Source organism: Podarcis pityusensis (genome assembly GCF_964106645.2).
Source record: "Podarcis pityusensis genome assembly, chromosome: 3".
Classification (NCBI taxonomy): Eukaryota; Metazoa; Chordata; class Lepidosauria; order Squamata; family Lacertidae; genus Podarcis; species Podarcis pityusensis.
In genome coordinates this window covers 103,492,171-103,511,795 of record NC_138026.1, presented here as the reverse complement: position 1 = coordinate 103,511,795, position 19,625 = coordinate 103,492,171, and the positions used below count along the sequence as shown (strand labels likewise).

Below are 19,625 nucleotides of genomic sequence, written 5' to 3'. Positions count from 1 at the left end.
GCTGCAGCACTATATTGAAAAATCTAACAAATCGCTGGCATCCTTAAGACAAGACTTAACAAAGAGCAAGAAAGCTACAAGGATGGATTTGAAGGAAATATAGCAACTTAGAAGAGGCAGGACTGTGACAGCTGTTATTTCATCCAGGCAAGAGAGAAGAAGAAAAGGCAATTTCAGCATTGGAATGGGGCAGTCTGAAAAGTAGAAGGTTAGCAACCCACCTCGAAATGCCAATCACCTCTTTTAACAATATGCTAACAGGTCTAATTGGCTGAGATCAAAATGCAGCCCATTGCCCACATCTGACAGCATACCTTTTTAAAAGGAACTTCGTGGTTTTACTGCCTCCCTCGGACTGTACAGATGGGGGTGGGTGGGTTTCAAGCACTTAAGAGGTATCAGTTCGCAGTTGGTGGGGATGCATCCCATGGTAGCTTAGATTTTTATTTTATTTTAACAGAAAGATTATTGCTCCAAATCCAGAAAAAAGTTAGCTGTGCTTAAGCCCCTTTGAAATCAGAAGGGCAGATTAGTTGTTTCTAATTTATATGTGCCCAATTAATTTCAGCGGGAGGTTAATATGACTAACTTTCTTTTGGATTTGAGCCACTGTCTGCTGAGATGTACACACACACACACACACACACACACACAATCCAATGCCTTATTTACTCAAATGCAATGCACTTCTTTTTTGGCCAAATTACATTGCAAAAAATTAGGATGCACATGAGATTTGATTGCAAGCTTGAAAAACACCACTGGCATAGCAAATACTTTTTTGGTTTCAAGGGTTTTGAAAATCGAGGCACACATTAGATTCAATGGTGCATTAGATTTGCATAAATACACTATTGCGTTGTGCCTTCCCATAAACAGTATGTGGCTTCAGAAACTGAGCTTCACTACATACATCTCTGTGTGGGATCTCCCTGTCTCAATGTTTAGTCCCTAAATGTGAGGAATGATTGAGGGCGCCAGTGATCCTGTATACATTGCAGGTAAATGTGTTGGTAGAAATGTCTGAACTGAGATGGACCTCAGTTAGCCAAACAGGAAGATAAGACAAGACAATAAGGAGACATCTTCACATCAATAGGCCTGACGGGGCCGTGTGGTACAGATGTTCATATTCTATGTGCACACTCTTTGTGCTACTTGACACATCACCACTCCCAGCTCCAGCATACAGCAGCTTGGGAGCTATAACAGGGAGCGGAACAGTACACAATCCCTTTGAAGCCTTTTAGGTCAGGTTTACTTGCTGTTCCAAGCAAGTAGTCAACAGGCCACCTTTGTTTGCTCCTCTCTCACCTGAGCAAAGGGCAAGGTCTGCGGGCCAGAAGGGAAGGTACCCAAAGAACCACTCCCACTCTATGTTGAGTGTTAAAGAATCATAAAGAAATGATATCGGGTCCCATGGTATTTACTAACAGCATGAACCAACCCATCTTTCTTTCTTTCTTTCTTTTTAAAAATATTTTTATTAAAGATTTCTTATTGTACAAAATCACATGTGTTGTCTCTTTTTTCAAGTTGTGTTTCCTACAATTCAGTTTCATTTGTTGTGAGACATTAGTGTTACATACAATGTTAGGTGAGGAAGAAAAAAGGGGGAGAGAGATTTGTTGTGTTTCCTTGATGGTGAGAGAGGTTGGTGGTGGCCTAGGTTGTGGTTGGTTGTCTTTGGGTGGCTGTAGTGAGATTTGTTTTTGTATGTGAGCGGTGTGTGTGTGTGTGTGTATTTCTGAATCAGGTTAGCCAGACTGATTTGTATACTTTTGGCACATTCTTGTCGTCTTGTTGGGCTGTGTATGTGATAAAGGGGAGCCATACTGGGGTGAAGGTGTCTTCTTCTATTTGTCCCCATGTCAGTTTCAGTTTCAGTTAGTTTTTCTAATAAGACTGTTTCCCATACTATTTGGTATCATTGGTCCATGCTTACTCCTGACAGATTTCTCCAGTGTCTGGCTATGATGTTTCTGGCTGCTGAGAGTAGGTGGGTTATGAGCTCTTTATGATGTGAGTGGGCATTATTATATTGGAAGATGTTTAGTAGGGCCAGTTCTGGGGTGACTTCTAATACTTGCTTAGTTATTTTGCATATTTCTTGTTTGATTGCTGTCCAGAAGAGATGGGTTTTGGGACATTCCCACCACATGTGGAGGTATGTTGAACCAACCCATGTTAAGCACTCCTATGTCTACTTGACCTCAATGGAAAGTTGGAACAATGGGAATCATACAACACTGATTCTGAGCACGTAGCACTGGCTGCCATTACGTTACTGGGCCCAATTCAAGACGCTAACATATAAACTCTAAATGACTTGAAGGAGCACCTGGTACTTGTGCAATTCTTCTTGCCTGCATAGTGTCCAGTGTGTTAGCCTTACTCAAAGTGAAGGATGAAGAAATGAAACCTGCTCACGCAGCATAGGATTACACTGCTGCTCCACGGATTAGCTTTAAGGACTCTTTCTCTGTCTTTTTACACAGAATGGTTCCCTAGAACTGGTCTTAATCCCATCCCTGTAGAATACAATGTCACTCTCATGAACGGCTCCCAAGTCTACAAATTATGCACAGCTATCTTGTCTGAATAAGTAACGGCAGGGAATGGCTTTCAATGGGTCTCAGAAACTGGCCAGAGGCCAGCTGACAACATACCTTTTCACGCATGGAAAAGCCTTGTTAACTCTTTAAATATGACATCCAAAGCAGTGGTTTCACTATAAGGAGACTGAAATGGAGAAGACCAAGAGCCAGAAAGACAGAGAGCAAGAGAGCTCATAGACTGCAAGGACCCCAGCGGGTGTACAATGTATTCCATGTTCCCCGTGGGGTTCATTTCAGTGGAGACCAGGCCAACCAATGTCAGAGTTGGAAAAGATGCCTCCTTGCAATGTAGCCCTTTGCTTTCTTCTATAGGACTGAATAACAGCTTCTTTTTTTAACATATTATGGAATTATTATTAAGTATTTGGGAACAAGTCCCAACCCCCTTTGGCAAGCATTCTCCTAGTTCCCAATTAATTTGCCCCTTCCAAGCTGCCTTGCCAATTGCAGCTCATTTAGGAATGAATGGAAGCCACTGAGAACTAGGTCTGTGCCTAATTAAATTCTAACCTGATTTTTGGTCATCCTAGATCAGGGTTTCCTAAACTTGGGGCTCCAGATGTTTTGGGACTACAACTCCCATCATCCCTAGTGATTATGGGAACTGTAGTCCAAAAACAGCTGGAAACCCAAGTTTAGGAAACCTTGCCCTAGAACAACATTTTGCTACTGATAGCTTTGGCACTTATTATTTCTGATTCCTCCTTCCTGCCAGCCACTCCTGGTCAGAGGTGAACCATAGCCACTCCTGCCTCTGGCCACTGCCTACAGGTCAACTTTGATAATGGCCTACATGCTTTAGGGTCATGGGCTAGCCCAGGCATCCTCAACCTTTGGCCCTCCAGATGCTTTGGCCTACAACTCCCATCATCCCTAGCTAACAGGACCAGTGGTCAGAAATGATGGGAATTGTAGTCCAAAACATATGGAGGGCCAAAGGTTGGGGATGCCTGGGCTAGCCTCACTCCCTCCCCAGCCATTTTGTCATTTTTCTTTGGTGTCAAAATGTTGCACCCTGGACAAGAGCCCTTACTTGTAGGCTATCTCATGGAGATGCTCAGTGTTGCATAAATGACCTCGGCCTACATTTAGAATGCATACCCAGTGGAGACAGGGAACTGTCTAAAGTTATGTTCTCCAGCAGAGGCAGCCACTCTTTTGTGCATTCTGGTTCAGCAGCTCACTAGAAAAGTCCGCAAAAGAGATGCATGGCACATCCAAGTTTGTGCAACCCTTTTCTCCTCCCCTGGCAGGGCTGGAGTCAGTGCTATGACTTAAGTATTGTTATTAATAATAATGAGGAATTGTGCAAGAGGGAAAATAAAAGAATGCATGGATAGTAGCCAGGGAATGACGTGCCTCGTCTGACGCTTGCATAGGAAAAAATAGGGAACAATTGCAGGGAAATGAAAGTGAGTTCATTTGGAGCTCTGAGTTTAGCTCCTGCTTCCCCCACTGAAAGTTTTTCATGAAGTTGGGGGGGCCAGTGTGTGTGAGAAAAGAACAGAATGAGCAGAGGTGCTCACAGTTAAATGGCATCAGTATTCAGTACTTGGAAAATAAAATAAATGGTTCAGAATTCAAACTGGGTTTAAAAAAATAAAAGGAAAGAACTGAGTATAATTCTGGGGGGTGGGGCCTCATAGGTGCATATATCTTAGCCTGTTTTGTATATCATGTACTGATTTTGTATAATGATTTTACTGTATACTACTTAGATGCATCAGCTTGAAGCAATAAATAAAGTAGCAGGTAAATAAATAAATGATATGCATCGCTCTAGTCTCTCATCACTCAACACTACGTGATTCTCATCTGAAGGCAAGAATGCTTTCCATTGTGTGAGAGCTGAAACTGGGTGATATGCAAAAAAGATTAATTTGGGTGACTTAAGTCACCCAAGTTATCTCTTGATATTGCTCAACATTTGATGATCAGCTCCCTATTTGGAAGATTTTTTTTTAAAAAGACAATATTGGACATGCACTCAGTTGCCAAGGTATTTAAAAGATCATATATTAATGCTATCAGCATGGCAAACAGAATGTGTGGCAGGCTTTACTGCATTACAGAGTCTACCAAGGCCTCCAGGGGAAGATAGCTCAAGCACCAGGTGGCAAAAAATTAATCCTCCGAGGTTCCGTTTTCAAGGCATTAGAAGCTAGCTCACTAGTTGACACTGTTTGAGCCACTCCATCATATATCCGAAAAATTGCAATGCAGTGAGGGAAGCCTGAAGTTTTCCAAGGCTTGTTTCTGAAAAAGGGACATGGTGCAGAAATATTCCCCTGTGGAATACTGAGACACAGAGTCAAAACATGAGACTCAACACAGGCAGAACCTACTACCATCAAGGATTAAACTTCTAGGCAGTGCATACATTTCAGCGTCCAAATTGAAAAAAAAAAGATAAAATTAAAAGTAAAATTTGTTCAGGGAGGAAAGAAATAACAATAATTTCCCTATTCTGTTTTGTGTAGAGATATGTTTGCTTTACTCATTCTTAAATATCCTTGCAGTGGAAATCCCATATGTATGCCTACTCAAACGGATGATCATGACAAAGTCTTCTTAGGCTTCTTTTACATTCATCTTTATTTATATATGACTTGTTCAGATTAATGCTCGGTCAGTACATGGCAACCTTTGCTGTGCTTTCAGTGATGATATTATAAGCGGCAGTGGGATATGATGGCTGATCATTTCAAAACCAAGAACAATGATTTTAGATTGTTAGGCTATCAAGTGAGGCAAGTTATAATCCAGGTGACTTAATCTGTGGACTCACTTTAGAAGAGTTTGGATTTGATATCACCCTTTATCACTACCCTAAGGAGTCTCAAGACGGCCAACAATCTCCTTTCCCTTCCTCACTCACAACAAACACTCTGTGAGGTGAGTGGGGCTGAGAGACTTCAGAGAAGTGTGACTAGCCCAAGGTTACCCAGCAGCCGCATGTGGAGGATCAGGGAATCGAACCAGGTTCACCAGATTACGAGTCTACCTCTCTTAACCACTACACCACACTGGCTTTAAAATAATTGATTCCATTAGTTCTTGTGTTTGTAAGAAATACATAATGACCATTTTCACATTCAGTATACAATAAGCGAAACTGAGACTTACCTTGGAAGAAACCAACCACCTTAGCATGGTTGCTACCTGGGCTTTCAACTCTACTGCAGCATAACACTGCAATTCTATACATTTCTACCCCGAAGTATGGCCCACTGAGTTTAATGGGACCTACTTCCAGGTAAATCTGGACAGGATTAGAGTCTTACTATTATAAAGGACACCAATAAACTTTGATATATTTTCAACTAAGGTCTCTTGCACAGAGTCAAACACTACTTACAATCCGAGGCTTGAAGGGCGGCTTGATTTTCCGTTGCTCTAGAAGAACCCAGTCAATCTCCTTAAAGAAAGGGTGTTGCTTAATCGCATCTTCGCCGTTCTGAGATGCCACACAGCCAAGTCGCTTATTTGGGTTTTTTGTCATGAACTAGAGGAAAAACAAAAGGTACCAAACATTTGTTGCATAGTGGGAAGTTGAACCAATAAAGCAACAAGGAGCAACAAGTTCTTGGGATAGCTCAATTGGCTAGAGAAGGGGTCGGCAAGGCTTACCAGACATAGGCCAGATCACTCCCACAGAGATCATCCAAGGGCTGGACTGGCGCAGCCGAAAATCACATCTGTGCATGTCCGCAGCACCAGAAATCACTTCTGCGCATGCCCAGACGCTGAAAATCGTGCCTGCGCAGAAGCGATTTTTGGTATCTGCACATGTGCAGACACGATTTCTAGCACCGGTCAGCTAGTCGCTGCACTACGCTGCGCCAGTTTAGCGCAGCGCATGGGGGACTCGCCAAGCAGGTGGCTCCGTTTGGGGGTGGCTCGGGCCCGGTAAAACGGTCTTTGTGGGCTGGATCTGGCCCATGGGTTGCACGTTGCCGACCCCTGGGCTAGAGTGTGGTGCTGGTAACACCAGGGTTGCAGTTTTGATCCCTGTAAGGGACAGCTGCATATTCCTGCATTGCAGGGGGTTGGACTAGATGATCCTGAGGGTCCCTTCCAACTCTATGATTCTTTCTTTCTGAGTCAACAGGTCAAGAAAGCAGAGAAGGCCCACAAAAATATTCAGTCCGAGCTGCTCTTTCTGCTGCCCCAATCAGCAACCACCGCATCCTTTTACTCCCTGTTGGGTACTAGCGGGAGACGTCTTTCAAATAAGTCTTCATCATACATAATTAGACCACTGAAGACACTACCTGGCAATGGACCAAAGCCAATCCCAGCTATCAGATTAGTGTACCTGTTTCCAAGCACCCATTTGTTGCATGCACATGTTGAATTTCAAGGTCTAAAAGTTTAATGCCTGAAGCCTTGAAAAGAAAGATGCATGGCTGAGAATAAGCTACTTTGTTATAGCACTGAAAATAAGCCACCTTCCCCTTCTGTCTGGTAAAAGCGTCTGTGTAACTTGCTGTGGCATGGTGCTTTGCATGTAGAAGGTCCCAGGTTAAATACCCCGAAATTCATCCCTCTGGTTAAGGAGCTGAGCTCTCCAAGCAAATTGTAAGGTCTTCATTTTAGGAACATAGGAAACAACTTTTTACCAAATCAGGCCACTGGCTCATCTAACTCAGGGCAAGACTTTTCATCATCATCATCGTCATCATCATCATCAACAACAACTGATACATAAATAAGCTAGGTAAAGGTAAAGGGACCCCTGGCCATTAGGTCCAGTCGTGACCGACTCTGGGGTTGCGGCACTCATCTCGCTTTATTGGCTAAGGGAGCCGGCGTACAGCTTCAGGGTCATGTGGCCAGCATGACTAAGCCGCTTCTGACGAACTAGAGCAGCGTACGGAAACATCGTTTACCTTCCCGCCGGAGTGGTACCTATTTATCTACTTGCACTTTGATGTGCTTTCGAACTGCTAGGTTGGCAGGAGCAGGGACCGAGCAACGGGAGCTCACCCCAACGCGGGGATTCGAACCGCCAACCTTCTGATCGGCAAGTCCTAGGCTCTGTGATTTAACCCACAGCGCCACCCGCATCCCTTCCATAAATAAGCTAGTCCCTGTCTATTCTGATTGGCAGCAGCTTTCTAAGGTCTCAGGTGGATATATTGATCCCAGCTCTACTGCGTTGGATCCTTTATCCCAGGCATGGGGAACCTGAGACTCTACAGATGTTGTTAAGACCACAAATCCCATCATTCCTGACCACTGGCCATGCTGGCTGGGGCTGAGGGGAGTTGGAGCCAAACACCCATCTGGAGAGCCAGGGGTTCCCCACTCCTGTTCAACCAGAGTTGCTGGGGTTTGAGCCTGGGATATTCTGCATGCAGCAGATATAAAGCTGTGGCTTCACCTTCCTCATATTATTCTCATTTTGAAGGGAAGCAAGCCTAAGCCTTAGGAAAAACAAAAGCAAAAAAGAGTTTGAATTCCCAGAAGTCACAAGATATTTAAACATTTTTAAAAATAACTTTAGGGCTGTGTCAAGAAGCCTCTGCTGCAAAATGGGATCTCTGCCAACAAGGATTTTAGTTTGGGTTTGGAGAAATTAAATTCCAGGTTCTCATAGTTTTTGATTTCAAAGCATCTGGGGTTGCTGAGATTATAAAACGTTTCTGGAAAACAGAAATAAACTGCATAGAAAATCAGCTGAATAGAAAGCAAGGTCCATTCTGCAAAAGCTGCTAAAAGAAATGCTTTTCAACGACTTAATAAGACTCTGATTTACAGTGCCTGACGAACAAAACGCATGTCTAACAGTACAATGCGAGGAAACAAAGCGTTCCAAAGCTAATCCCTTGCTAATTTTCGGCAGTCAAGTACATAGACGCCCCTTCATTTCCTCTGTTCTTCCTGCTCCTCTGTTAACTGCATGCCGTTAAAGTACAAGACGAAGAACACAAGTTTCAAACACAAAGCTAAGCCTAAAACTAATTTTTTTTCTTGGGGTGTGGGGTGGGGACAGCTAAATGCAAAAGGCCAGAATCCTTCATATGTGTTCTGCAAGATGCAACTCTTTCGGTTCTGGGTTTCACTTAGCACATCCTGTTAGTCGAAGCCCTGTGCAAGGACTTCCACTTGTGCAAAAGGACTTTCTCTCACCCTCCCACAACTACAGCGCCCCCTGAAATCGGTTCAGTGGGTGGGGAGAAGGGGAGGCATCACTCCATCTGACAAGCAAAAATGCTTGCGCAGAGCGAATGTTAGTAACAGTGCAACAGTGAATGCCACCCATAGGACCGGGTTTTTCCAGATCCCCATGAAATAAGTGGGAGTTATGGAAACTTCAAATGGTTCAGCCCCCTATTTAGGTCATCCAAGGTTCCTCAAGGGGCGGGCAACATTCTATGCAACAAGCATAATGTTTGCCAATAGTTTGCCATGCTCCAATTGCATGGGAAGTTTTTATGCCAGTGATTGGATGGATGGAAGTCTCTTTGGTGGGCTCCACAAGGGGAGCTGAAACTTCTCTTTGAAGCAGCGTTGCTTCATTTGGGGTCAAAATTTGTCTGCATTTCTTGTCGCAACTTTTTTTTTAAAGAAAATGGTTAGCAGCTTTGTGGCCTAAGGTATGGCATGCAAGACATGGACAGCAGCAGGCTGTTAGCATTCCAGGTCCAGATGCCCAAGTACTTGGAGCAGAGGCGATGAGAAACAGGGAAGAAAGGAGTCGAACAGCTGAGACAGAAGCAAAGGGAAAGGTTGGGGTTCTAGAGACCCAGTTGCACAGGACTGGGGTGCTTGGGGTTTGTTCCTTCCTAGAACCCAGTGTGTGCTGGTATTTCCAGCTTAAAATGCCTGCACTTTTTTGACGAGCAGCCACAGCAGGGATTTGGTGTCTGACCTGCAGGGCTCGTTGTAGGAACCTGTTGGTACTCAACACTCAGAATGAATGATAGACCTGGAGAAGCTGTTTGGTGGAAAAACAGTAGTTTAGCTATCTTTAATTGTATCGGGAAGCTCTCAATGTCTGTTGCATCTTGTGTTGTTTATATTCTGTTGGAAGCTACCCAGAGTGACTGGGGCAACCCAGTTAGATAGGTGGGGTGCAACACATTATTATTATTATTATTATTATTATTATTATTATTATTTTGGTTTGTTGCTTCTGGTTTAACTTTGCGCTTTTATCTTGAAGTTTTATCTTGTGACCCACCCTGAGATCTTTTGATGAAGGGTGGTATATAAATATATATTAATAATAATAATAATAATAATAATAATAATAATAATAGATTATTATCTTGAAATTAAATGAATTTTGCACAGATACACAATCCTATGCAGGCTTTCTTGGGAGTTAAGTCCCACTGAAATCAACAGGACTTATTTCCAAGTCAATGTGGCTAGGATCCATATGCCAGTGCGTTCCAGTGTTTTGGATCAGGGCCCAAAGCAAACCTGCTGGCTGAGTTTCTTTAATTACATAACCCTTCCCCTACCGTAGCAAGACATGTGCAGTTGGCAATGTCAGCCTGATAAGGCCATTTAGTCTGCTTGTGTTTTCCTTTTCCCTGAAACATGATTCTCAAGTGCATACATTGATGCAGCATACAGCCACAAAGAACACAAACATTTTGTCCCTTTCCCACAAGAAACATAATTCATTCCAGACCCCCTTATACGGACAGTAGCACTCTGAACTGCAGTTGAACTCCCAGTGGTGGCTGCTCTTAAACTGCTGTAGTGAAAAGGGAAGGGGAGTCAAATTTAATAAGGAAGAGCAGGGGGGAGAGGGGAGGGGAGAAAGGGACAGTCTCTTACAGCTTTCAAAATGCTAACAGCTTCTTTGCTAAGCCAAACTGGATATAGCACATCATCATGCAAGATGGATTCAAAGAGGTCGTCTTCATTGTCAGCTTCGAAGGGGGGTTGGCCAGCCATCATTTCGTACATGAGGACACCCAGCGCCCACCAATCGACCGAGGGACCATATTCCAATTCCTGAAGAATCTGTTACGGAAATGGGGAAAGAAAGAAATGCGTTGAGAACCTGAGAGAGTCACGCTGCCCCTTAGAACAACTGTGAAGTCGAAGGCCCATTGGGAACACGACATATACCATTATCTTTTCAATGAAAGCAATACTCTATTTGTGCACATGTATAACAAGGTGGAGCCTTGGGCTTGAACACTGGCAGGTAAAAGGAGCTTCGTCAGTCGCATCGCACAGTATTTCAAAGGCGTGGCACCCAGTCCCATGACAACATTTGCATAATATTGGCACATGCTAATTAATATTTATATATGCCTCTGCCCATATGAAGATGGTGAATGACTGGGGCTCACCAACAACTGTGCGTTGCTTACAGGATGGCTGGGTGCGCTGCAAAGTTAAAAACAAACACTTTTTTAAGTTTCCAGAAATGGAGAGAATGGATGCTCTTCTAGGGAGGCTTGCACCAACTTTTTATCTATTTTAGGCACCAGACAAAGTGTTTCCTTTTTCACCCAGGGTTTTAGCCCTTAATTTGCAGGGTTTATAGAACTTGTGGCCTCTTTTAGTGGGGCACAATCTGTAATAAGAACAATGTAGGGTAATTGTGGCCTGGCACAAATGGCCTGGGTCTTAGGCCCCCTGGGTCAGCCTCCAACAATGCCCTTGAGATACGGTGTGGACATGCTTATCTCATTTTCCACATTTCCCACCCATCCCAAAGTAGCAGGATGAAGTTATATTCCATGACACTTGATAAGGAAAAGAGTTAAACGATGGAATTACAGTTTACAAGCATTCTGTTCCTGGTATAATAGAAAAATCAATTTCTTTCTTTTTCCTTTTTTTTAATAAAAAAGAGCATATATTACGTTCTTTGAGATGGCTTATCTACGTGGTGCAACTGACCAGTTATCTCCACATGCTCATTCTCTGGCTAATGACGGCACAGAGATATTCCTGCGTCAGCTAGAAGTAAACATGTACCTGGCATTGTACCGGTGCCTACAATCGCAGGTGCTCTGACAACGTGTCACAGAAGTCATTGGAAGGGCTGCAATCCCATCATGGCTGATGGCAAGTGTGACCCCAGGTTTCTGTGAAACTGTTCTCCCAGTCACCAACATGCAGAAACCTCAAAATGGTTGCATGGAGGGGACTGGGCAAACTGATCCTTTGTGCTCAAGCCAGCATTATGGAAGACACTTCCCCATACTTTTAGGCATGAACTGCGATACCTCTGGAGCTATGTAGTCTGGCGTTCCACAAAAGGTAGTAGTCGTTACTCCATTCAAGATTCCTTCCTTACACATCCCAAAGTCAGCCAATTTGCAGTGACCTTCTGCATCCAGAAGAATATTGTCCAGTTTCAGGTCCCTTGAATAACAAAGAAGAAGGAGGGTCATTCTGTCATGAAATTCTACTCAATATTGATCCAGAGCAGAACTCCGACGTATAGTTAGCAGAGTAAAAACACGTTGCAGGATTCCCAAAAATAGACCAGAGGCAATTATATTTCATCCAGCAGAGCTTTACTGCTACTGAAGGCAAATGAGCATAATGGTCACAAATCCAATACATTCAGGATTGGCACTGTCCAAAAGAAATCCAGTTGCAGCAGACTTAACTTAAACTTACAATAACTTATAATAAGTCTAAACCGTAACACTAAGCATACTATGTACAGAACACCACCCCGGAAGGAAGCGAGATAGAAAGAGAAAGTGAAACCAAGGCTCCTTCTGGCCTTACTATTATAGTCAGCATGACCTTGACAGAAGATAACAGAACCAGTTTAAACCAGCTGTACTCAGCTTCTCTGAAGGAATAACCCAAGCATCATGAACCTTCTGCTTGTTTCTTTCACACAGAGAAGCTTCCAGAACCCTCTTGGATTAATTAGAATAGGAAAGATCTCTACACATCAGATCAATTCTAAGAAATGCAAATTGACATATTCCACCTTAGCAGAAGTCAAGTTTCTTTCATTGTTTAGAAAACTCAGGATAGTTTATTCTCATTTAGATCGTGAGTGGGGAATCACCTTCAGCAGCTCATGGGTCACTTCTGGGCAAACTCCCAGAGGCCACACCACGCTAAACGGAGCCCAATTCTCAAGTGAGCAGCGTGATCAGGGTAAATTGGGACTCTGCTTATGGCAATGTCCTTGCAAAAAATACCCTAAAGGATCCTTATCACCGCTGGAAAAACCCTACCCCGTCCCTCAATCCCATGCTAATTTGGGTGAAAAGGAAAAAAAATCTGTTAACACCTTACAGGATTAGACTTTAATGAGGTATGGGGTTAGGAACAGAGCTTCTTGGAACCTGCTCAAAAGGAACAGCCAACTTTCTTACTAACTGACTCTCTTAGTTAACAACTGCTGGGCTCAGGAACACATCCATCTTTCCTTTTACGGGTTTCACTTTACTAATGACGATCTGCCTTTAAATCAGACCTTTCTCAAAGATATAATGCTGGGTAATTTAGAGGACTACTATCCATTAAGTCTCTGTTTCTTTTTCTTTTTTGGTGGTCTTAGCTTGGAGACCAAAAGAGGGGTCAGCCCAAAACTAGGGAAGGCGAATTCTGTTGAAAACAAACAGCTTGACCAGGAAAACCCCTGGCTTGTGAGAATGAAACAGTGATGCATTAGGCTGTATTTCTTCAAAACCAGTTTGCTGGTATCTCGCAACTGGAGCATTCAGTCAATTTAAATTGCTGAGTGCTGTACATTTTCTTTTTGGTGTGGGTTGGGGCAGGGAAAGAACAGAATGAGCTAGGCCTCAAATACCTATCACCACATAAAGAATGTGCAAGTAGGGCTGAGGAGAGGCCTATACAGTAACCTTGATATTGGTTGGTAGTGAGAAACCATTTCTGGCAGGGAACGGTTCTGCCAAGTGTAAGCGAGCCAAAAATATGGGTAGATTGATGCCCTCTCTCACATGCACGCTTTCTCTCACACAGAAACAGGCATTCACACACATTGATACTGGCCTGGTTTGGACAACCTTTCCTGGCCTCCTAAACTGTGGCTTATGGAACTGGGCATGAGCTTCAGGATAGGGATGGAAGGCTTTGCCAATTTTAGATCTCCCAGTTTCTCTTCTTTCCAATCATAAATTTGGTCCTCCACATTTTTGCAGCAATTTAAAAAAAATATCAGCCATTTAGTGTGAATTTCTTCTAATAAACACATTTTTATATGCAGTTTTGACTAATGTACATATTTTTGCAACCAATTTTCCCCGATGTAATGCATTTTTTTTTCATATTTTCAACAATACATTCAATTATTCAATTATATTGTTTCATATGCCCAGCTTCCTCTAATATTGCACGTATATGAAGCTGCAATAGGGATGCATCTACAATTTTTGGTAATGTATTATTTTATTTTTAAGATTTGTGCCTGAACTCTCCGTTCAAGTTTTCAGAGTGGCTTACAAAAAAAATGTTAAAAAACACACAAACCCAAATAATACAAATTATATGAATCCAAATTTTCTACCAAATGCATGGGATGCTGCCATGTGGGATGACTTCTTGGTGCATTTCTAATCAAATTGCATTTCTAGATTTCAAGTTAGCCTGCTTTGTACCAAATTCTTCCTTTGGTAGCCCCTCTGTCCCAGCAAGCCTGCTGAGTTTAAATCCGTATAAGATTCCTTTCTCCAAGCTTTGCCCTTAAAAGAAAGAATGTGACTTGTCCTTTTTTACTAACCAGAAAAATATTATGACGGTAAGCTGTTATGCAATTTTTATAAAACAGATAAAATAAACACTTTAGAATAGAGGCAGTGAGGTGTAAATTAAAGCTTTTTACTATGCATGGTCTTAATCCTTCCATGCAAAACCGCTAGCAAGCTTTACCTGGAAAGAAAGCCACATGTTGAAAGATGCTGAAAGGATGCTATGACACTCTTACATTTTAGTCAGATGAAGAATGACGGTTGAATGCTTGAAAAACAAGGTCATCGTGTTCTCAGGGGCCAAATATTGTTGTTAGGTTTTGCATTTGTATCAACTGACGAGGTGAATTTGACTTATCAAACAGCACATTGCTTATTTTGCTCAGGTGCTTTCAAGTTCAGGTATGGATAAAATGTCAGGTTAGGGTGTCTTGCAAATGAATTGAAGACTAATGAAACTGGTTTTCAGGAGCAAGATTATCTAGGGAGACTGGAGTATCCAGTTCCTTTGCCCACGTTTGCCTCTCCCCCCACTCACACTGGAAAAAGAAAAAGTATTGAAATAATCCCCCATCTTATTCAATTACTCTAAAAAACACACAAGATATAACATGGCCACTAATTTTAAGAATAGATGGCACTGTACATGTGTGAAACATTGGTGTTCTTATTTAATAAAGAGGATCTACACTGGCTCCCAAGCATAAGTCCAAGTGTTGGTGCTGACCTTTAAAGCCCTAAATGGCCTCAGTCCTGTATATGTGGAAGGAGCATCTTCACCCCCATCATTCAGCCTGGACACTGAGGTCCAGCTCCAAGGGTCTTCTAGCAGTTCCCTCACTGCGAGAAGTGAAGTTACAGGGAATGAGGCAGAGGGCCTTCTCAGTATTCGTGCCCACCCTCCCATCAGATGACAAACTGATAAACAACCATATGACTTTTAGAAGACACCTGAAGCTTTTAATGCTTGATGTTTTATGATGTTTTTATATTTTGTTGGCAGCTGCCCAGAGTGGGTGGGGCAACTCGGTCAGATGGGTGGCAAACAGAGAAACAACAACAACAATAAACAGAGGAGGGGTGCCAAAATGAAACCCATCTGAATCTAGGAATTATTTATTAATCATTTAGGAGTTAGGCCCTACATCACAACTGCATTGGTGCAGATTCAAGAGAATTAATGCTGTGTGATGCAACTTGAGGGGGTTTCACTGAAGCTGGCCACAAGCTCAATTTAGAAACACGGTACCAACTGAAAAGTTACTGTGCTACTGAAAAACTTTCATGAGCAGATTGGTTGCTCTTCCCAGTATTTTCAAACCATGTCAGAGCACTCAGATGGACCCTTCTCAGCTCACAGTGTTGATGCTAGGTGGATCTACCCAACCCACATTTTTCCAGATTTGATTTTACCATGAGAATCTGCTTTTCTTAAGTCCAGTTTAGCACTTGTAAGCGATGGGACTTCCAAGGAACTTCTTTAGAAAAACATTTGTGGTTAGGTAATTGTGATGAGATAATCGGGACTGCTTTTTTTCTCTGAAACGCAGAAATGATCCAGGATTTTGGCAAGGTGACCCAAATTTCATAACCGACAGAAATAAAACAAGATTGCTCATCATTGGTCATCTTGCCAGACCTGAAGAGGACTTCATGAGCAGCATATATCTAAAACATCACACAAATATTATAACCTACTGCATACACATTGCTCATGTTATTTAAGAAATATCAAATGGAATTCTACCTAGGGGTAACCTTAAGGGTGGGTTGATAGGAATTAACCAATGCCACCTTCTCAAACAACTCTTCCATGAAATACTGGACCCACTACAAAAGTGTGGCTTACAGCCCACCATAAGGGTCACATGGTAGAAGGTATCAGACGTTGCTGAGTAGCCCATCAGAACTGATAGGGTTACACTCCCCCTGTGTCTAGTTCCTGCTTCAGATTATATATCGAGGTCCCCAAGAGAGCAAAATCTCTGTGTGACGGCGCCAGCCAGCAAACCAATCCTTTCCCCCATGTTTGAAAATTCCAAGCACACAAGGTTAAGGTGGGTCAAGTTCCACAAATTAAAAATTCCCAGCGTTTGGTAGGTATCTGTTGGTATTCTGTGAATATCCCAGAGGAAGACAGGATTAACTTCTCTTTTTTTAAGGATAGATTTCTCAGCTGTGTTCTCAAGGGTGTACTTGAAGGGGAGAAGTAAGTAGCTTTCAGCTGTACAACATCCCTCCATCCTCAACAAGTTTCCATTGCAGAAGGATAGACTTTAGGAGGACTCTGTAATGGGAAGTCTTTCCACGGGCAAATTAATACAGATTTTACAGTACTGTTATATAACAACAGGCGTTTGTATTATTTATGGAATTTATGTTTGTTTGAAATGATGTATCAAGTATGTTTCCCTAATTAGCTTTCTTTCTTATCATTTAAAGCAGCTACGGGGATCTCTGGCTTTTACTGGGTGCTGGGAGACAAGGTTTGCAGAACCCTCACCATTCTCCCAATCTAAATGCCCCTTACAAGTTGCTATTATTACCATTTTGGGGAAATGCATGTAGTTGTAGTTTTTCTTCCTGTGCAGTTAAAAGCAGCAGTATGAGCGGAGGGAAGGACACTGACTGGAAAAAAAATATCATGGATGGAAAGCATTAAAGACCCTTCCACTACTGCTGCTTCTCTGATCAAAATTGGGGCCTTCAGCCACTAGTTTAACACTCTCCTCACAACCGGGAAGATCTGGAGATCTTCGCAGAGAATAGAGGGACAAAAGCATTTTACATCCTCGTTGAAACAAGTCACCATCCCAATGCTTGTAGACTTCAAACGTGGTAAGAGAAATGTTTAGCAATGGCTCAAAAACAGCTACTGATGCCCACCAATTGTAGTCTAGAAACAGAGTAGAGGACAACATCACATGGGAACAAATGTTCTGAAAGAAGTCTCTCTTCTTGCAGCCAGTCCCATCTATGGTCTTCCTTAGTGACTAGTTAACTAGGAGGTTACTTTGAAGGTAGGTGCTGGGAGCCCAATACTACTGCTGCTGCTGCTGCTGCTACTACTACTACTACTACTACTACTACTTATTACCTACCTGGGAGCCTAATACTACTACTACTTATTACCTACCCTCCAGCCTAAGTTCCAATGGTGGATGGCAACAATTTAAAAGCCAACATTAAAAACCATTTTAAAACTTGCAATTAAAACATGGTGGTGGTGGGGTTATTGTTTTTGGTTTGTACTCTGTATTTTTTGACTGTACTTATATGCTGTGAACTACCTTAGATTTTCAGATGAAGGGCAGTATACAAATGATGGTGATGATATATGCAATCACAAAATATAGGATGGGTTCTGAAAATATAGAGCTCAGGAGTCAAAGGCCATTGCTCTCTCCAGACTCCATTTTTGTTCTGGAATGGCAACTCAGGCCAAATGGTACCTCTCAGGAGGTTAGATTTGAGAGTGTCAATTGATGACTTCTGAATGGTAAGATTAAGACTTTTCTGAAGATCTTGATGTTGTTCTTATTGGCACAGATTTTTAAATAATTCCTGTCTTGCACTTTGATCTTGACAGTGAGCGTTTTTTTATTTTAAAAAAACTAGTTCTGCTACAAATGCTAGCAGTTCTTGCACATTATACTGGTATATATACGTTCCTTGATCTCGTATATGCATATATATTTTTAATGGTTCCACTAAAAATATGAAGAATTCTCATATATGAGATGCATTATTATGCATATAATATTGCATTCATATATACTCCAGGATTCCTAAAACAAGCAGCACATAAACAGATGTGTAAAGTAATACATTAAACTGCATAAAAATAATACTAACACTTGCATAATGCAGAAACAGAGTACCACATTGGGCTTGGTTCTTTAACATGCATAATACATGTGTTTTTTGCACTTTTTTGCACATTTTTTGTAAGTCAGGCCTTAGAAACACGCACCTAATAATGTGTAAGTGCTCAATTCAAGAGGCAAAGCTCAGCTGGGTTGGAACTGCCAAATTATGTCTAGAAATCAGTTCAAAACTGAAATCGCCTTCATTCCTAGCTCCCAAGCTGCCAAGGAGAGTTCAGAGGTCCATAGCCAATTGTTTAGATTCTGTTTAGAATACTCCTCAGTTATGTATTTACCTGATACCAAAGGCCTTGAAAGGGCAATTTTATGGTCTATTGACTAAACAGCAGCTAGTGAAAATTATACAGTTTAATGGATGAATAATGGCTTTTAAAACAATTCCAAACACATGCTGAACCAGGGGTTTAGGCAGCAGAAGACCACTTCACACTAAAATGACTGTTTCAGTATGTAGTTACCTAAAGCAATCTGCTATAATGGCCTCTTAATCCTCATTATACTCAGATCTCTACCATGATCTTTCATTCACACAACACCATGTCCCGCAACTGAGCCTTAATCAAGATGGATCTTGCTCGAATGTAAGGAAGGGCTGGGGAACTCTAAGCAGCTGTAATGTGGAGCCAAGAAGTCTGCAAGTGGACATTTCAATTTGCTTGCTTGGTGGGATGGGCAGGGCCTGTGGCTTCATGAGGAACTTGGGATTGAGGCTGAGTACACATTGGGATTGAAGAATCTTCCGTTTTCGTTCTCACAGGTACTCATTTTTCCAATCTTAATTTCAGCAAACTATTTTCCCCAATACAAAGCATATTTGTATGTTATTTTCACTAATATAATAACACCTTCCCCTGACACAGGCATAGGCAAACTCAGCCCTCCAGATGTTTTGGGACTACAACTCCCACCATCCTAGCTAACAGGACCAGTGGTTAGGGATGATGGGAGTTGTAGTCCCAAAATATCTGGAGGGCTGAGTTTGCCTATGCCTGCCCTAATATATGTATTTTTTAAAGAGGGACACTTTGTCAACAGCTGAGAAACTAGCTACTTTTGTCTCCCCCTCTCCTTAAACATTTCTAACCCCGCTGGTCAGTAGTCAAACTCATACCTAAGAACTTATTTCTGTGTTTCCTTATTTCCTCTTCCCTCCCAATCTACTCTCCTTTTGTGCTGTGTCTTTTAGATGGCAAGCCTCAGGGCAGGCTCTGCCCCTAGTTTGCACAGATCTGCAAACTACTCTGGGAGCTTCTCCTTTTTTTGGCTCAAGAGCAGGATATAATTTCCGTAACTCTATATGTTTCAACCCAGCAAGATAGTACAAGCTTGTGTGGTCCCCCCCACCTTGCCCTTTTTAGTAAAGTAGAACTAAAGAATCTAAAATAATGGACAATTTAAACAGAAGATAAATGCTGTTTCCATACTTCCTCTCTGCGGCTTTAGTTTGCTGTTGTTAT

The 19,625-nt window shown here is 42.2% G+C and overlaps 1 protein-coding gene across 1 annotated transcript in view; it reads right to left on the bottom strand.

Annotated features, from left to right (window-relative positions):
• PRKCE (protein kinase C epsilon) overlaps positions 1-19,625 on the bottom strand; it is a 315,710-nt gene that overhangs the window by 16,034 nt on the left and 280,051 nt on the right. Inside the window, exons 12-14 of the mRNA XM_080998138.1 lie at positions 11,825-11,963; positions 10,416-10,604; positions 5,977-6,123 (exon numbers count right to left, since the gene is read on the bottom strand). Of these exons, the coding sequence (XP_080854264.1) occupies positions 5,977-6,123; positions 10,416-10,604; positions 11,825-11,963 (475 nt within the window). The remainder of the gene's footprint in view (positions 1-5,976; positions 6,124-10,415; positions 10,605-11,824; positions 11,964-19,625) is intronic.